Source organism: Xenopus laevis, chromosome 9_10S (assembly GCF_017654675.1).
Source record: "Xenopus laevis strain J_2021 chromosome 9_10S, Xenopus_laevis_v10.1, whole genome shotgun sequence".
NCBI lineage: Eukaryota > Metazoa > Chordata > Amphibia > Anura > Pipidae > Xenopus > Xenopus laevis.
In genome coordinates this window covers 61,344,211-61,361,667 of record NC_054388.1, presented here as the reverse complement: position 1 = coordinate 61,361,667, position 17,457 = coordinate 61,344,211, and the positions used below count along the sequence as shown (strand labels likewise).

At 38.5% G+C, this 17,457-nt stretch overlaps 1 protein-coding gene across 3 annotated transcripts in view; it reads right to left on the bottom strand.

Moving 5' to 3' along the window:
- gpd2.S (glycerol-3-phosphate dehydrogenase 2 S homeolog) overlaps positions 1-17,457 on the bottom strand; it is a 111,142-nt gene that overhangs the window by 60,807 nt on the left and 32,878 nt on the right. For all 3 annotated transcript variants that reach the window (XM_041577759.1, XM_041577758.1, NM_001092540.1), the window contains 3 exon segments: positions 11,757-11,921; positions 10,570-10,714; positions 8,904-9,097 (listed from right to left, as the gene is read on the bottom strand). In XM_041577759.1, the coding sequence (XP_041433693.1) occupies positions 8,904-9,097; positions 10,570-10,714; positions 11,757-11,921 (504 nt within the window).

The following is a 17,457-nucleotide window of genomic DNA, read 5'->3' as shown; positions in this document are numbered from 1 at the left end:
AACAAATTAGGTAGGAAACTTGTCTCTCTTCATATAGCGAGATACCTTATATTGTGAACTTTACTTCAGGCAATATGGAGTTCATGAGAAGGATTTTCTAGTATTCCTGACATTACTGATTAACATTAGAAAGGTATGATTACTATTACAGTGGTCAACATGGACTGGTTAAAATGCTAATTCCCACCTCTCCATATAATAACTCATCCCAACCAAACAGAGGGTAAAGAATATAATTGACAGACATATACATTATGCTTATCATTAATCTAAACTTCATAACATTTAAGGTTATTTTACAAATGCCACCGAATATGAATATTTTAAGCAATCATTTCTTGATTCTTTCCTGTTGGCCTAGGATTTATCTTCTTCTCAAGATCCAAAACATCAGCCAAAGGAACGCACATCAATTTTTTTTTCCTTTTTTAAATTAAATATTTTTAGCTTTACTTTCAAGCATATGGCCTGAGTCAACTGCGGACCTAGAAATGCCAACCCCTGCCAATGGAGGCTTTTTTATTTCTTTTTGATTGGTAAGTGACCTCTCGATGGCAGACCCCTCTAATTCCCAGGCAACACCAACCTACGTGCAGGAGCACAAGTCAGAAATCATGTGTTCTTCATTGAACAGAAAACAGTTTTCACTGGGGATGGGCAATTTCATACCCACTTGACTGCAGGCATGGGTATTTCTATTACCACCATTTTCCCTGAAATTTTAGTTCATAAACTATGGCATACGAGTTTTTGTTTAATATTGTTTTGTTAGAAAGTAAACCTGCAATGCAAAACTGTATGCATGTATTTTAGATTAGTTAAAATTAGTATTTAAAAATGATCAGGCTCCTACTAATAAAGTGGGAATGAGTAAAGCTTATCTTCTGACCAAAACTTTTTGAAAAGCTAGCCCAGTATTGTGGTCCAGCAGAAGTTTCTGAGGCACTAATTATATAAGTTATAATATATTTTACTTCACACTTTTCGCTAATAAGCAGCTGTATAGTAAATTACAGATGGGCCTTTTGGATCCTGTACCAATACATAACTGATACATTAATTTTTGAAGTTTTTGGAAACAAAATCAAGGTTAATCTACTATTTTGAAGATCTTGAAATAAAAATTGCTTCAAAGTTTTTTCCACTGAAAATTTAAAAAAAGAAAATCTAGTTTGGAGAACCTTCAGATTTGCTTTCTCAGAAGCTTCCAACATTTTATTGTTGTAATGCTTATGGAGTGTGCACTACTAAAATGTGTGAGTGTGAAGGAAGGATAGGATACAAACACATGATCACTACTCCACAGTCCCTATGTGGAGTCATATTCCTGTTCATTCACCCCCAGAAATATGGACACAGACAATAGAGTGAACAGAAATGTTGGGACTGAATGTAAACTGCACATAAAGGCCCTGTTATTGATTTTGTAAAACAAAACCTCCTGTATTATTTTTCTTTTCAAGAACAAACATAAAAAATGATTTCCCTTGCTTTTGATGTGGAACTCTTCAATGCTTAATAAAAAGACAATTCTACATCCTTAAAATCAGTGGAAACACAATTCAGTTGGTTTATAAATAATGGCCATAGATTTTGTCTGAAAACCTAGTAAAATGTTTATTACATTTTATTATTACATTTTTAATTTGATCTTGGTCAGGAGAGCAATATTAAATATGCTGCATTCTTATTTTAATAGATTTAAAAAGATATATAGAAATTAGGTGCTTTCTTGGATCTTTAAGCCTCTGGATGCAGCCATACATTAATACAGAGAGGGGCTTAAGGGGTTTGTGTGCATGAGAATCACTGAGACTATGGTGTCTAATCAGTGCAAACACACACGCGCTGCTCTAAGTGACGCTAATAAAGAGAGACGGCATTGTGCCTCTCTTGTAGTCTATGAATGACAAGTAGATGTGCTTTTTTCTGTAGGCCGGTCTGATGAATATCCTTTAAAAAAAGAGTATGATAAGGTTGCATTTTGCAACTTACAACGTTAATATGAGCAGGGCAGCTTTATTAACACTAAATTGACCTGCCTTCTTATAAATGACAAAAGCAAGTGGAGTTAAATAAATCAATTAGGTTTACTAATGACTAAATTAATTTATACATTAGCCCTGAGACATACACCATTTTCCGGGGTAGCAAAGGTTAGTTTACTTATGCTGAATGTGGCGTTAGTCATCTAAATTAGAGGTTCTAAATCTATTTCATAAATGTTTTTCCTAGTCATCATCCAGGCCTCACTCAGGAGAAACAACACAATCAAAATTACATGTAGAATTAGATGTGTGGCAAAGCACTACATAATAATTGATATTTGGCAGGGTGACTGTCACTGACTGTTGACCACAGTATACAGATAACAGATCACATACCAATCCCAATGTATGACATTGTGACTTACAAACCAATGGGTTACAAACCCAAATAGCCAAATAATAAAAATAGAAGAGCAGACTAATGAATTGTATTGCTGAAACTCGGTTAAATGGCCACACTGCTATAAGTTGCTTGTTTACTGTTGACGAAAAATTGTGTTTGCTGTGCTAATAATTTTCAGTTAAAACAATGAGTTTTGCCCTTGGTTTGCATAGAGTCGGCCATTTGTGACTAGAAGTGGTTGGAATGTTTGGCAAATTTCAACCTAACTAGGCAGGTATACCAGCTGTTGGATCACAGCTGATCTGTTCACACTCAACATCTGCTGAAACAGAGCAGCAGTGAACAATAGAATGTGGTCATCTACATGTATGATCAGTTGTGTGCTATCTGTCAGTTTAGCCCATCAGTCTATAAGTAAGCTATCCTTGTAAGCTTGGCCAGTCTATGCCCACCTAAACATTGTAGGATGTTGTAGTAATATGCTATCTTCGTTACATTAACTTCATATGCCTGCATACAAAACCTATCTCCAGCCTTCATCCATTCAAGTGCTGCTGCAATACAGTTTTTAGATAGATTTGCTAGTAATTGGCCTGTCCACTGATTCCCTTTGAAGTAAAAGTAGCATCTCAAATAGAAGATACTAAGAGGCCTGTTTACTAACAATCAAAATTTTTTTCACAACCCTAAAAATGTGTGGTTTTTCTGTATTTCCTTAAAACTCGAGAAATTTGAGATTTATTAAGCGTAAAAAACACTAATACAAACCTGTGCTAAGTAAAAGCTGTCAAGGCCCCATGGAAGTCAATTGGAGCTAAGTGGATCCAATTGGACCATTTTTACTCAATTCAAATTTTTAGAGGTTTTTTTTGGATTCTTTTTTTGCTAGTAATTATCTGAAAAACTTGAATTTTTAGAGGTTTTCTGATTTTTTTAGTGCATCATTCAGCATTTTCCGTTTGTACGTTTTATATTCAGTTCTTTTTATGATCTTAAAGAAATAGAGTTTAACTTTGGTTTCCAAAATATCTAAAACCACTAAAATTCAACCTTTAATACATAGGCCTCTCTGTGTCTGTATGAAATTGCTCCTCGTCTTCAAGACAGTTATTCCCCAGGATCCAGGTTAACTACAAAATAATTTCCAAAGAAACAAAATAATGCCTGGGTGCTTCTATAAGGAGAAGCTGGCCAAGGCCTACCATGTTATAGCCAAAGTATAGGATACCAAAGCATGTTATTACCTCGGGATATAGAAATGTCAAGGCATAAGAAAATGAAATATAGAAAGTTAAGAAATTCATATCAGAAATGTAATTATGAAACATTTCACAGAAATAGGAGAATCCTCATTCTAGTTGACTTGTTAAATACAACATTTGGGTATACTTGTGATTTGGGTTAAACAACCCTACTAAAAGAAAGTAAAGGTATTTTTATACAAACATCATGTTTTCAAGACAAACACCCAGAAATGTTGAGTTGCCTGATGCATGTAGGGCATTTTAATGGTGTGAGCTGACCTTTAAAGTGTGAGTGTCCCAAGCATTTAGCATTCTGGACAGATGTAACTGCATGTTTATGTTTACACACCTGTGAATTTCTTTTTAGCGATTGTGGCATGTTGTACCAACCTTTCTGGCATTAAGCTAACACGCTAGAACACACATATAAAAGAATATGAAATATACCCACAAGATAACTCGGTATAATCAAGAACAGATGATGTTCTGCCAGCCTGTTAAGCTGGTCTAAATGAAGTGCTAATCACTGATATAAAATAGCATATTCCATTTATAAACTAATGGAACAAGGAATAGCTGCTCATGAGACATTATAATTAAACAGCTGGAACGTATCCAAGTCTGTGTAAGTAGATAGCCTTGGCACCGTGTCTGGCAAAGGAAAGGAATGTCTGTCGTGAGTTGATATGACTAGCACAGTTGTGCATTTAATAATGGGCAATCTATAAAAACAGCTAATTGAATAAGTGAATAACAGCATGCGACTAGGTGGGGATCTTTTAGCAGGAATGGAAAAAAAACAGCTAAAATGATAAGATGCAAGTATGTTGTGAAGGAGCACCTATAAGTGCACTTTTTTATTTTGCCTTGCTATTTGTTAAAAGGAACAAGAACTGAGTTTATAATTATTTCCTTCCTTTTTTAAATTCTTTAAAGGTGTTACTAACCCAGCTTGCCTCCATTTTACACTACCGGAACTGTCACAGCCCTATATAGTCAAGAAGGCAGCAGGGAATGTGGCCTATATACTTTGGGGGGGGCCTGATATAAATGGCAGCATGACCTGCCAAAGGCAGTAGCTAATGGCATAGGTAGAAAGTAATTTTTACATTTGGGGAGACTTATTAAAGAGACATTCTAGAATACCATAGAATACCAAGGCAAATTCCATGCATAATACCCCAAAACATATGAAATGATAAATGCAGTGGAAATTTAATATAAAATACCACCCATTACAACTTTCTGAATAAATTTAGTGCCAGTTTTACAGTCATATGAAAAAGTTTGGGAACCCCTCTCACCCAGAAACAATCAACAAAAAAGATAACAGTGGTATGTCTTTCATTTCCCAGGAATATCTGAGTACTGGGGTGTTTTCTGAACAAAGACTTTTAGTGAAGCAGTATTCAGTTGTATGATATAAAATCAAATGTGAAAAACTGGCTGTGCAAAAATGTGGGTACCGTTTTAATCTTGCTAATTTGAATGCATGTAACTGCTCAATGCTGATTACTGGCAACACCAAATTGGTTGGATTAGCTTGTTAAGCCTAGAACTTCATAGGCAGGGGTGTCCAATCATGAGAAAAGATATTTAAGGTGGCCAACTGCAAGTTTTGCTTCTGTTTGACTCTCCTCTGAAGAGTGACAGCATGGGATACTCAACGCAACTCCCAAAAGGTCTGAAAACAAAGATTGTTCAGTATCATGGCTTAGGGGAAGGCTACAAACAGCTATCTCAGAGGTTTAAACTGTCAGTTTCAACTGTAAGGAATGTAATCAGGAAATGGAATGCCACAGGCACAGTTGCTGTAAAACCCAGGTCTGGCAGGAAAAGAAAAATACAGGAGCGACATATGCGGAGGATTGTGAGAATGGTTATAGACAACCCAAAGATCACAAGAACATCTTGCTGCAGATGGTGTATCTGTACATCGTTCTACAATTCACCCCAATTTGCAGAAAGAACATCTGTATGGCAGGGTGTTGAGAAAGAAGCCCTTTCTGCACTCACGCCACAAACAGAATCACTTGTATGCAAAAGCTCATTTAGACAAGCCACAGCCATTTTGGACTGATGAGACAAAAATGTAGTTATTTGGTCATAACAAAAAAGCACTTTCATTGGAAGAAGAAGAACAGCGCATTCCAAGAAAAATACCTGCTACCTACTGTCAAATGGTTTGGAGGTTCCATCATGCTGTGGAGCTAGTTCAGGGACTGGAGCCCTTGTTAAAGATGAGGGTCAGAAGAATTTAACCCATAATCAACAAATTCTTCAGGATAATGTTCAAGCAGGGGTTGGATATTCCCACAAGACAATGACCCTAAACACACTTGGAAATCTACAAAGGCATTTATGCAGAGAGAGAAGTACAATATTCTAGAATGGCAGTCATAGTCCCCTGACTTGAATATCATCGAAAATCTATGGGATGATTTAAAGCAGGTTGTCCATGCTCAGCAGTGATCAAATTTAATTGAACTGGAGAGATTTTGTATGGCGGAATGGTGAAAAATACCGCATTCCAGAATCCAGACACTCAAAGGCTATAGGAGGCTGTTACATTTGCAAAAGTAGGCTCAACTAAGTATTGATGTAATATCTCTGTTGGGGGGCCCAAATTTGTGCAACTGTTTAATTTCGTTATGATGCATATTGCATATTTTCTGTTAATCCAATAAACTTTGTGTCACTACTGCTTCCATAAGGCATGTTATATATTGAAAGGAAGTTGCTACTTTGAAAGCTCAGTCAATGATAAACAAAACTCCAAAGAATTATATGACTGTATAAAAAATAAAATAAAATGCCCCAGAACACATGACCAATATATAAATATAGGACGATGACCTGATTTAGAGTGGTATTTTTACTGACACACTCTAGACCTAAAAATACTCATAAAATATTGCATAAACATTATAAAGTGGTCCAGTCCAGTCATCTCAAATCTTTATACAGCTGGGATTGCACCTCTGCAATGGCTCCACCTTCATGATTGCCCAATTTGTTTCACTGCTAAATTATATCAGTTGAGTTATTAATAGATAGATAGATCATCACTTCCTGGTTCACATTTTGAAAGATGCTGCATACAAAGTTAATTTCTTTAGTAGCCCCAAAATACTTCTAATTTATGAATGGTTATTAAATCACAAAAAGATCATTACATGAGATCTATTTGTGGTTCAACGTGTTTGCATGAGCTGAAGTGACAGGCACAGCTGTGTTTGAGGTCTCAATGAGATCGGAACCCTGCGGCTAAATAGGACTTTCAATCAGTGTCTCCTTTGACCCGTCAGCGCTCCCTATGAATGGGAATAGCCCCAGGGACATCAGTGCTGATGTCATAGTAACATGGAAATAAAAAATCATAAGGCCACTAGGTTCCACCAACCCTTCCAGCTGTTGACACTGTTTTGCCTAAAAAGGGAAACATCATCTTTACTTGAAGAAAGCAATCAAACTAATTTCTCATAACACTGACTAATACGTGTATTTCAAAAACAAAATGAAACAATTTTACCTGTTAACCTATATTCCCTTGGAAGAGAAGTCTACAGTTTTGTCTTTGCTTACTGATATTTTGAAATAACTTTTCCATTAATTATAAGAAATAACCTGCTGCACTTTAAGAATATTAATCTATATACAGTTCATAGACAATAGCAATGACATAAAAATAGTTTAAGCTTTGGTTCAAATATATCCCACCTACCTGCTAGTGGAGAGAGTGCAGAGTAAAGTAAAAAAAGAATCTGAAATTTGAAACTGATATAATTGTGGCATAATTCCTTTCTGGCTACAAACTGCACAAGTATGAGACATTCCCAACTAATATCTGGCTTAGTACCAGCCAAGTTAAGCTGACCATACACCTGAAGATCTTTGTGCTTGGTGAGGTCACAAAACAAGCATTTCTCTACCCATGCACTGGGCCTCTAAAACCACTAAGGGAAGAATGGATAAACGTGCCCCTGAGGTCCACAGCCGATGTGATTTTCATACCTGTCCAATACTTGTCTGTCCAATTTTCTGATAGATATTGGTTAGGAAAGCTGTTGGGTTAGGCCAACAAGCTGCTGGTTTGGCCCCTACAGACCAAGTTATTTTATATCTTTCATAGTCACCTTTAAAAAATCCCATTGATGTGCCAATGCCGTCCTTTCCTGACAGGTCTACACAGGCCTACATTATAAGCCTTAACCCTAATCAGGTGAAGATCTGGTCATTTGGCAGCCGTGCATGCCCATCTTTCAGCAAGGAGTATATCCCCACTATCTATATCTGTAAACCTATTTCTACCACTTGGTCATTGAACTCTTTTCATGTAAGATACCAAAGAGAATGTATAAGGCCCTGGACACACATGCACTTTCCATGTGCGTTTTTGGCGTGGTCCTTGCTGCGGATTTAAAAAAAAGCTGACCACCGCATAAACGCTTAGCGGTTTCAAGCTAGGTAATGGCACATTACGCTAGCGTATTTCCGGCATACAGTATATGATGTCACTGACATAAGATTGAGGAAGATGTAGCTTTGTTTTATCAGTTCGCCTGGTCTAAGGTGGCGAAAAGTTGCCTGGCGATAGAGTGCGAACGTACGCTAGCAACGGTCTCTTTCGCTAGCGAATTGTTGTCTACGACTGTTAGTAAATTGGTGATGTCCCTGCGGATGGGATTTCTGGCAAATTGCCTCTAGCGTCGGCCTCTTCGCCCTTTAGTGAATCTGCTCCTTTGTGTCTTTTTCTGGCTTTTTAGTGCAGGAGATCAAAGAGAAACTGGGACATTTCAGTAACAATCCGGGACAGCGGGTTGAGCTGTCAAAATCGGGACCTTCCCGCAAAAAATGGGATAATGTATAATGGATTTTATATTACATGTACAGTATTTCTTGTGAGTAAGTCCCTAAGAACAGCAGCAGCCAAAAGAAAGAGCTGTGTGATAGCAGTAAAGAAGACTGGAGCTACTTGAGGCATCTTTAGTGCTGCAATTGATCTCCTTGATTTCCACAGATCTCAGCCAGTTGTTTGCTTTTCTGTTCCACCTTCCTAGACTATCTGTCCACACATATAATGATTCCTGACTGGCTTATTATCTGCCCCGATCAGGCATGTTGACATTCCTGGTGATTGCAGTGTCTTGAGATTGATCACCAGCTAAAGGTCTACTGGTAGATCCCGATCTAATTTTTGGGCACCCCTGTTCTAAAACTATGTTATAACTAAAACTTATACAGAAATAAAGGGCACATCAGTCTTACCTTCCACATCACTGCTAAGGTAGTTTCGCACTTCTGTTAATATGAAATTTATATCTTCATCTGTTGGAATGGGGTGGTGTGTGACTTCTGTTGGGGTGTCAGTCGTTCCGGCAATAGTCATCTTCTCCCATGGCAGAAAGAAAATCACTCGCCCATCACTAGTGGCTGGATCAAGCAGTCCCATATTGTCTGGGCTAAACGATGGAATTGATTTTAAAGTATTATTCTTGTATGTAAGCACATACAATAACATCTTTAGAAGGTGATACAATAATACAAACATAGGATTCCCCCTCATTAACTAGTGCAATTTAGTATTTATATCAGGAGATTAACTGCACCAGTGTAGTTACCAAAGGAAACCAATCAGATTACATTTTACATTTTTCAGGGGACCAGAAAAAATGGTGTAAAAACCAGGAAAATGTAAAATCAGGGAAATGTATTATGCATAATATATAGGTGGGACCACAAAACAACAATGTAAAATGAGGGAAAACTTAAAATCAGGTGATGTAAAATTGAGGTTCCACTGTATTTATTTATTTTTATAGCCTGATGTTCCAGACTAAAGCTGGCCATAGAAACAAAGATTTGATCATACAAATCTCCGATTTGTACGATTTCCAGGGCCGTGTGTGGAGTGTCCCAACATTTTTCATGCCATCGTGATTGGCCGTTCAGACAATCGGCTACCGATAATATCACTACATGTATTGCCGATCTGACGATATCAGTGGGAGACTGTCACCAGCTTTTGTCGGACAAACACTTTTGTACGATTGCTGTCAGGGGCAGATCATCGTCTGATCTGTTCTTTTACTACTTTATTTGATCTGAATGGTTAGTGGCAGGTCGGGAGATGGTACTAAACAATCATTCGTCCGATACGAAGGAAAATCTGCACGTCTATGGCCAGCTTAAGAAATGGGCATACATGTTGAGATTCACCTATTTGGCGAGGTCTCCAAATAATTAGATCTCTGCCTGATTTGGCCACCCACACACTGGATCTGATTGTTGACCCGGGGGACAACCACAGCTCATACAGTAGGCACTGATTTGCCCCTCAAACAAAGTAATTTTTTTTAAAAACTGCCTGTTTGATATCTGCCTATATACTTGTTATACACAGTCAATAAGCTTTTATCTGCCCTTTTATGGTCACCTAGTGTCCCATGGAGCTGTCAGTACATTGTGCCTTTCTAAGAATGCATGACCGAGGGAAACAAGCCACATACAGTATGTCTCACTGTCCCATAGTCTAGGTATTGAGAGGGTCAGACGTTAAGCTAATCATAGAGTTAATCAGTATCTGGCTCCAGACTCTTTGGGTGCAAGCTCTATTTTGTGGTCCAGCATTTGGCTAGGGCTCCCCTTACCCCATAATTAGGTTACAGACGAACAGGGGCAAGGCTGGGACATGTGCAATGCTCTCAACAGAACTAGCACACACAGTGGATAATTACACTGGGCGTGGACGTGTTGCTGGTATTAACACAAGTATTAAAAGCTCTGGTTTGTTGGTTTGGAGTAAGGAAGGAACTTTTACCCTTCTGCAGCAAATCAAAGATGTGTGTGTGTGTGTGTGTGTGTGTTTTTTGCAGCTAGAATGGCTGTGTATGAATGTAATATGCACCTGTGTCAACTGTGAATTCTTCCCTACCTGTAATATCCAGGCATCACAATATGCACCCCAGCACTAGGCTGACAGATGTTTTTGACCTCCTGATCATCCATTTTGCGCACAGAGTCAGTAAAAGGTCCTGTTGCATTGATGACACATTTTGCTCTGACATCAAATTCTTGCCCTGTAACATAAGGAGTTCCAGTTAGAACTTTTTTAGTTTTTGTATTATTTTGACTTGCAGGGGTGAAGTTATAGATCATATAAACCACTGATACTCATAATCAATGAGGAATTGCTACTGGTGGTTATAGGAATAAAATGAGCAGCAAGTGGGATACTAATCCACCTAGAAAAAAAGTGGATAGTTATTTTACAAACCCTTCTGCTTCAATAGTGATTTTGATGTAACATGTTTCTTTAAATAACTAGTACCAATAATTATTGCAAAAATTAATTGCTACAATAATCCCTATAATGTCTTCTTTATCCTGTTAACTTATTGAACAATATTGTTTCAGTTTAACAATAATTCTTATCCACTAAGATTTTTGAGATTCACACTATTTAAATTCCCTGAGTATTCCCCTCCAAAAAAGGCTCCAAATAAGCCTACCAGCTTATGAGTAAGTGCCCCAGACACTAAACGTGTCAGGCTTTCTTGTCTTGTTTTTTTGTTTTTTTAACTAATTTTTGTTTCAGTTTTGGGAACAAACATTTCTTTACATCCTTAATGAAGCTGCAGTAAAAGCAGAAAGGCATGGTTTGGGTGATATTTTTGGGAAAATCACCCAACTAGATGACCCTCCTTTCATATCTACTTTATAGCACAACCAGCATCAGACAGGAAGTGATGTAGACCAGGTAAGTGGTGCTGGCAGCAGTAACCAGGTAATGGCACAGCTGCTATTGTTTTTGACCATGGTTGTGGGGGTCACCTAGGTGGATGGGCTAGTTGGCCAACTAGATATGCAGGGAGTTAGTAATCAATAACAGCTGGATAGCTGTAGGATGAATTATAAATAGTTTGCCACCTATACAGGGTATTTTACTCTGGACCCCACCACTAATAAAGCCCTGTTGTTCCCATCATATAAATTCACTGTAGGTTTCATTATTAAACATGCATTTACTTCTATATACTAAGCTGAGGTTTGGTGCCCATAAAGTGTTAACCATTCCAAACAGCAGAGTCACATATGTCTGTCAGGCTACAAGTCCCATACCTGTTAGAATATCTCTGCACCGTGCGCCACAGACGAGTTCCTTGCCGCTTTCTGGATCAATCTTCCTCAGCAAGCGTACCACTTCAGTGTAATTGGCTGTGGCAGCACCGTACCTGGCAGCAGTGAGGGCGATGGCAAGGTTCATCCGTGCGTCGTTGTGTTGTCCTGCAGCAGAGGGGCAGAATCAAAGGAAGGACAAGAGTCACCTCCAGCCACTGACTTGTGCTATGGAAGTGTGTCAGATCCGATCTGTCACATCTGTCCCTGTCACACTGAATATACATGATGGCTGGCTGGATCTCACTGGGATTATTTAAAGTTGCATTGTTTTTTCCACATCACAGAATTAGCTTGCTGTACATTGGAGCAACAAATCTCAACCACCACGTCCGTTTACAATAAGCAAAGCTAAGGGCACCTGGTGTGAGTGGTACAATTTTATAGCTTTATTTACTGAACAAATGGCATTATTTCACAGCAATTCAAATGGCATTATAGTTACTGTATGTATGGTTATTTTTGTACTAAACAATTATTTCATCATAGAAGACGCTGCTCAATTGCAGAACCACAAACAGCAGGAAATGCAGCGGCCCTTTATGCGATTATAAAATATATATGCAGATATGAGAGCTGTTAGCATAGTCACTGCAATAAAAAAAACCAGGACTTCTGCCTCAAAGAAAACATTTTAACTTGTACGCAACAGGAATAATCTGTATATTAATTGAATGTAATTATTATTATAGAGTAACTATAATCTACTTCCAATTTCCTCATTATTCAGCCTTAAATTGATACTTATGAGGATATTGATTACAATTAAGTCCTGGATCATTGCTACTAGTGAGATGCTAAAACTTTAGGCTGGTGCAATAAGTTCAGTATGTAAAACATGGCATTTTTAGGATTTAGTTCTCCTTTAAGAATCGCATGTAGACATCATTTACAGTAAGGGGCACCACAGCCCCACAGGTTACCATGGGCAGCAAAAAGATGACCTGGGTAACTTTAAGTGCGACATTACGTCAAACGGAGAGCCCTATGCACTAGCGTTTTGGCCCCTTAATGTCCCTGTAGGAACCCAAAAAAAGGAAAGCATGGGAGGGGTGTTTGCACTGCAAAGGTCATCTTAGGGCAAAATGGGGGGTTGAATTCCCTCAGGGTAAAAGGCAAATGAAACAATATCAGAGTGGTTTAAACCATTAATTGTCAACAATATAAAAAAAAATCTGTACATACAAATAATAAACAAGCAAGTTTTCAGATGGTAGCGCCCCATTATGTAAAAATAAATGGAGGACAAGCCAGATTTATAAAGAAAAAGTACATTTTCCCTTTAAAGGCTGCCTGCTTGTGCTCCATTAATAACGGCAGATATCAGAGCCACAATATTCCATTTGTTTCTAGGACAATGACAGAATATTACAGGCAAACAAGCAAGTGACAAGAGCATTTTACAGGTGAAGTATATGTTTTGACATCATGAAATCTCTTTTCACGCATCTAAATGGTTTTTATAAAGGAGGGCCGAGGTAAAGGAAGATTAATCTCCTGAAATACAGGCATCAGAAGAGACTCTGTACTTATTATTCTCTCTCCAGTTAAGACTCCCAGGCTTGGCTTAGAGAAATGACTCCACATTTCTGGGACCGGGGGCCTATGTGCTCGGAATAATTAATTTCTGATTACTCGATGGTGCCGTTATTACTCAAATCTCAGTGTGCTAACATCAGTTCCATCATGATGATTCGGGGAAAAAGGGGATGGAATTGTAATGGATATTGTTGTTGATTTATGCAGCCGGCATACCAAATGCTTAAAACAAATTGATTATGTAAAATGTCTCGCTTATGATCTGTCTGCGCTGCTTTGAACCGGTACAAAAGTAATCTGTCTATGGCAAAAGGGCAAAGAAGAGATCAATTTTTTTAGTGGTTCTGATGTCCACTCCCCTCACCACCTCATTGGGACCAAGCCAAATCAATAATGAGAAGCGATTTTCAGCTATTTACCATGATTAAGTCATTTTTCTTATACTTAACGGAAATAGGGGAAAGAATTTCAGATATCTATGTGAATTCTAGGAATTCATTGAAATAATATTATGTGTGTTTGCTGAAGGAGGCAGACATTACTTACATGGTGATGCTATCATAAGCTAAGAACAGTAAAGGGGAAATACACACTCACACACATTCACATTTCTTGTGCCGTGAAGTGTAAAAGTTTATCCAGCCAAGGAATCCTCAATAATATAATTATACTGTTGATAGAACAGCACAATACAGGAAATTATCACTTATTTTCATAAACCCCTGCTCCAGAAGAGATGACAATCTGCATAACTAGAACAATAAATTAGTTGCTATGGGTAACTGCACTTAGGAAATTTAGCACCTATGTTAGTAAATCTATTACAATATTTTCCAATTTATCTCCCAGTATGTTGTATCACTGGCTGGTTTGTCTTAATATTAACGAATAGCAAGAGTCCCAGATATATATTTTTTTTAATACTAAGCCAGTAGATGAAGTTCTCCTCCAGAAACCTCACATCAATGCAATCGAAGAATAAATCATAGAAATAAAAAAAGGAAAAAAACAGAAGAAAAAGAAAGCGAGAAGAAAAAATAAAAAAATAAAATATACTGCAGTGTGGTTGGTTTACTCACATGTAATCATATACTGTATTTAGGCGATTTGTCCCATCACACTCTATAGTTCATGCAGATACAAATTAATTCTGCATGAACTATAAAGGGTGATTGTACAAATCACATAGATATATGTTTACAAGTCAATAAATCAAACAATCTACACTATATTTTTACTTTTCTCATTTTTTTTCATTTTTTTGTCTCCATGCTTTAAGAGCTGGTTAATTCTTCAATTGCACAGGCTGATTTCTAGGGTCACTGACATTGTACAGATCCATATTAAAATGATGTGAAGGCATAGGTGTTTTCAGACTTTTTAGGTACATGCCCTTCCTTTGAAGACAAACAGTCCATCCACCCTAGCCCTTTACCTATCTCATAATGTATTCAGAGCCGCCATCAGGGGGGCATTGTGGGGCCCAGCAGAATTTAAGTTTAAACACACTTTCCAGATTAGCAGGGCCCCCCCTTAAGAGCGTGCAGGACATTGCTGAAGATCAGAAGACCCAAATCTGCGAATGAAGAAGAAGCCATGAACTGAGCCAAAGCTGTGTAAAGACTGGTGTAAAGTCACAAAAGGAGTTTTTGAGGAGGGTTTTAAACACCTGGCTACCAGTTGTATTTTAATCCTGTATGGGCCCTGGCCACTAATGTTTTGTTTTTTAAACTTTCTATGGGGCCCATGACCACCAAAGGTTTTAATAACTTGTAAGGGGGCCCTAGCCACCAGTGCTTTTTTAAATTTTCTGTGAAGCCCCTGACTACCAATGGTTTTTTAAACTTGTAATTGGGGGGGGGGGGGGCTGGCCACCAATGGAGATATTTTTAACTGTTATGGGCAGGCCCTGACCACCAATTGTTTTTTTACCAGTTTTTTAACTTGTAGGGGGGACCCTGGCCACCAATGGGTTTTTTACTGTGGTGTGGGGGTGCATGGGGTCTGGGACAAGGCCTGTGGTGGTAGGGGGATCCCAGACATTTTTTGTATGGGACACCATTATTTCTGATGGCAGCCCTGAATGGATCAATCTGCCACCTATCTTTATCAAGAACAGCAAACAGCAAGTTATCTCATATCCATCTTCAGCCTGACTATATCTACAAAAACAAGTTGTCACAAATGTGCCAGTCCAGGTGCAGACACACACTGCTGATTTTTGTGTGAGAATGTTTCTTTGCTGAAACCAAACTCGTGAGCCTGCACCCAGACCAACACAATTGTTTCAGGTGCAGGCAGGATGGGATGCTAATGTCAGCATAGGGGCTGATTTCGGCCATATTGAAGCAGGCCCTAGGGTGGTGGACTCCGCAGTCTGGGAACTTCAGCCCTGGACTGCTACTCCATCAGAAAGATATAGTAGAAGATTTGATCACATACGTATTTTTGCACAAGTGCCATAATTGATGAGGGGAGCTGGAATGTCAGTAATAGGAAAAGTAAAGGTGCCTAATAAACCTTCAGCTGTGAAAGGGTTAAAAGGGAGATGGGTGTGACACAACACCAGCAGAAAATGCAAAGAACAGGCTGGGTGGATGGGGATTACAGAGGATTGCTCACCAACACTGTGCAGGATTTTGCCGCCCAATGCTGAAAAGACAAGTCAAATATGTGAATAGCTCCTTGTATATCCCCATACACAAATAGCACTGCATACAAACAATAAAACGGGGCGTGTATGGAGCTTTAATGTTCTTTAGCAAGCATTCCTTGGGCTGAAACATTTCCTCTCTGAGTAGTGTCCATGCAGGGGTGCTGATGCCATTAGGCGAGTTAAGAAACTCAACCACTCCTGGTAACTTTAAGAGCCAGCTGAACTGGAAATTCAGCTCTTCAAGTGCAGAGAGAACTCTTTGCACTAGCCATGGTGTTCCTCTGAACTGGTGTAGGTCCTCATTAACATTACCATGTTGCCTATAGGGGCACTTAGTGGGTCAGCTGATGCCAGCCTAAGGGCAGGGTCCCCCACATTATTTATTAAGCTTAAAATTTTACTTTTTAAGGAGGAAAATCCTAATTTTTAAATGCAAAACTTGAATTTTTCTACATTTATTAAGCTACAAAGCTGCTAAAATCCGAACCCGAAAATACTACAGGTAAAACCTGTCGAAGTCATGTAAAAGTTAATGGCAGATGTCCCTTTTATAATTGATGTTTTTAAGATGTTTTTTGCCTTTATGATTTTCGAGGGTTTTGGGCTTTCTGATGCTGGTTTTCATTTGAAAATCTAAACAATTCGTGGTTTTCAGGTGACAATTCTAAAAAGTCACAAAATTCGAACTGTCGCATAATTTTGTTGCGACATTCCTCACACACACAATTTTCATTCGTATTTTTTTTAGTAATTTAAGCCAAATCATTGCTGGAAGTTAGGTTGATTTTTTATTTTTAAAATAAATGTGCATCTGGGTGAACACTCAGAGGATGCTCATAAAATGCCTTTCATGCTGCCCTAATTTAGTTTCAGAAGACAAGTAATGACAGAAATATAGCACTTAGCCTAGGATTAAGTGTCCCTTGTGACACGAAACACGTCAGGCAAGAGATGATTGTATAAATAAAGTATCCACTTTTTATCTACAAAACTTTGGTATGATCTATACTTGAGTTACCAGTGTGCCCTGCACCAACATTTATTCCTTGCATATGGATTGTCCACTCCCTTAAACTGAGGACCTGGGGCTGGAGCACCTGGGCCACATCTCCACTTTGGTGAGTTATTCTACAAGATTGGATTTGCTTTATGCTTAAAAATGCTTTTAGAAATATAGCACTTGTCAAGTGTCAGGACCATCCTATATGTAATGCTGTCCCATGCTGGAAAAAAACATGGGTGCTCGGAAAAACATGGAGCAACAGCATCTCATTAAATTGCTAATGTGATGCTGTGGCTTCAGGTTTTTCCCAACATGCCATTGGCCATCACAATCCCAAACTGTGCGATTTCCCATCCCTAGAGGGGACCCAGATAATTGACTAAGGGGTCTCAGCCTACAGACCACTAATCCCATAGAATTTCTGGGAACTGTGTGCACACAAAGGG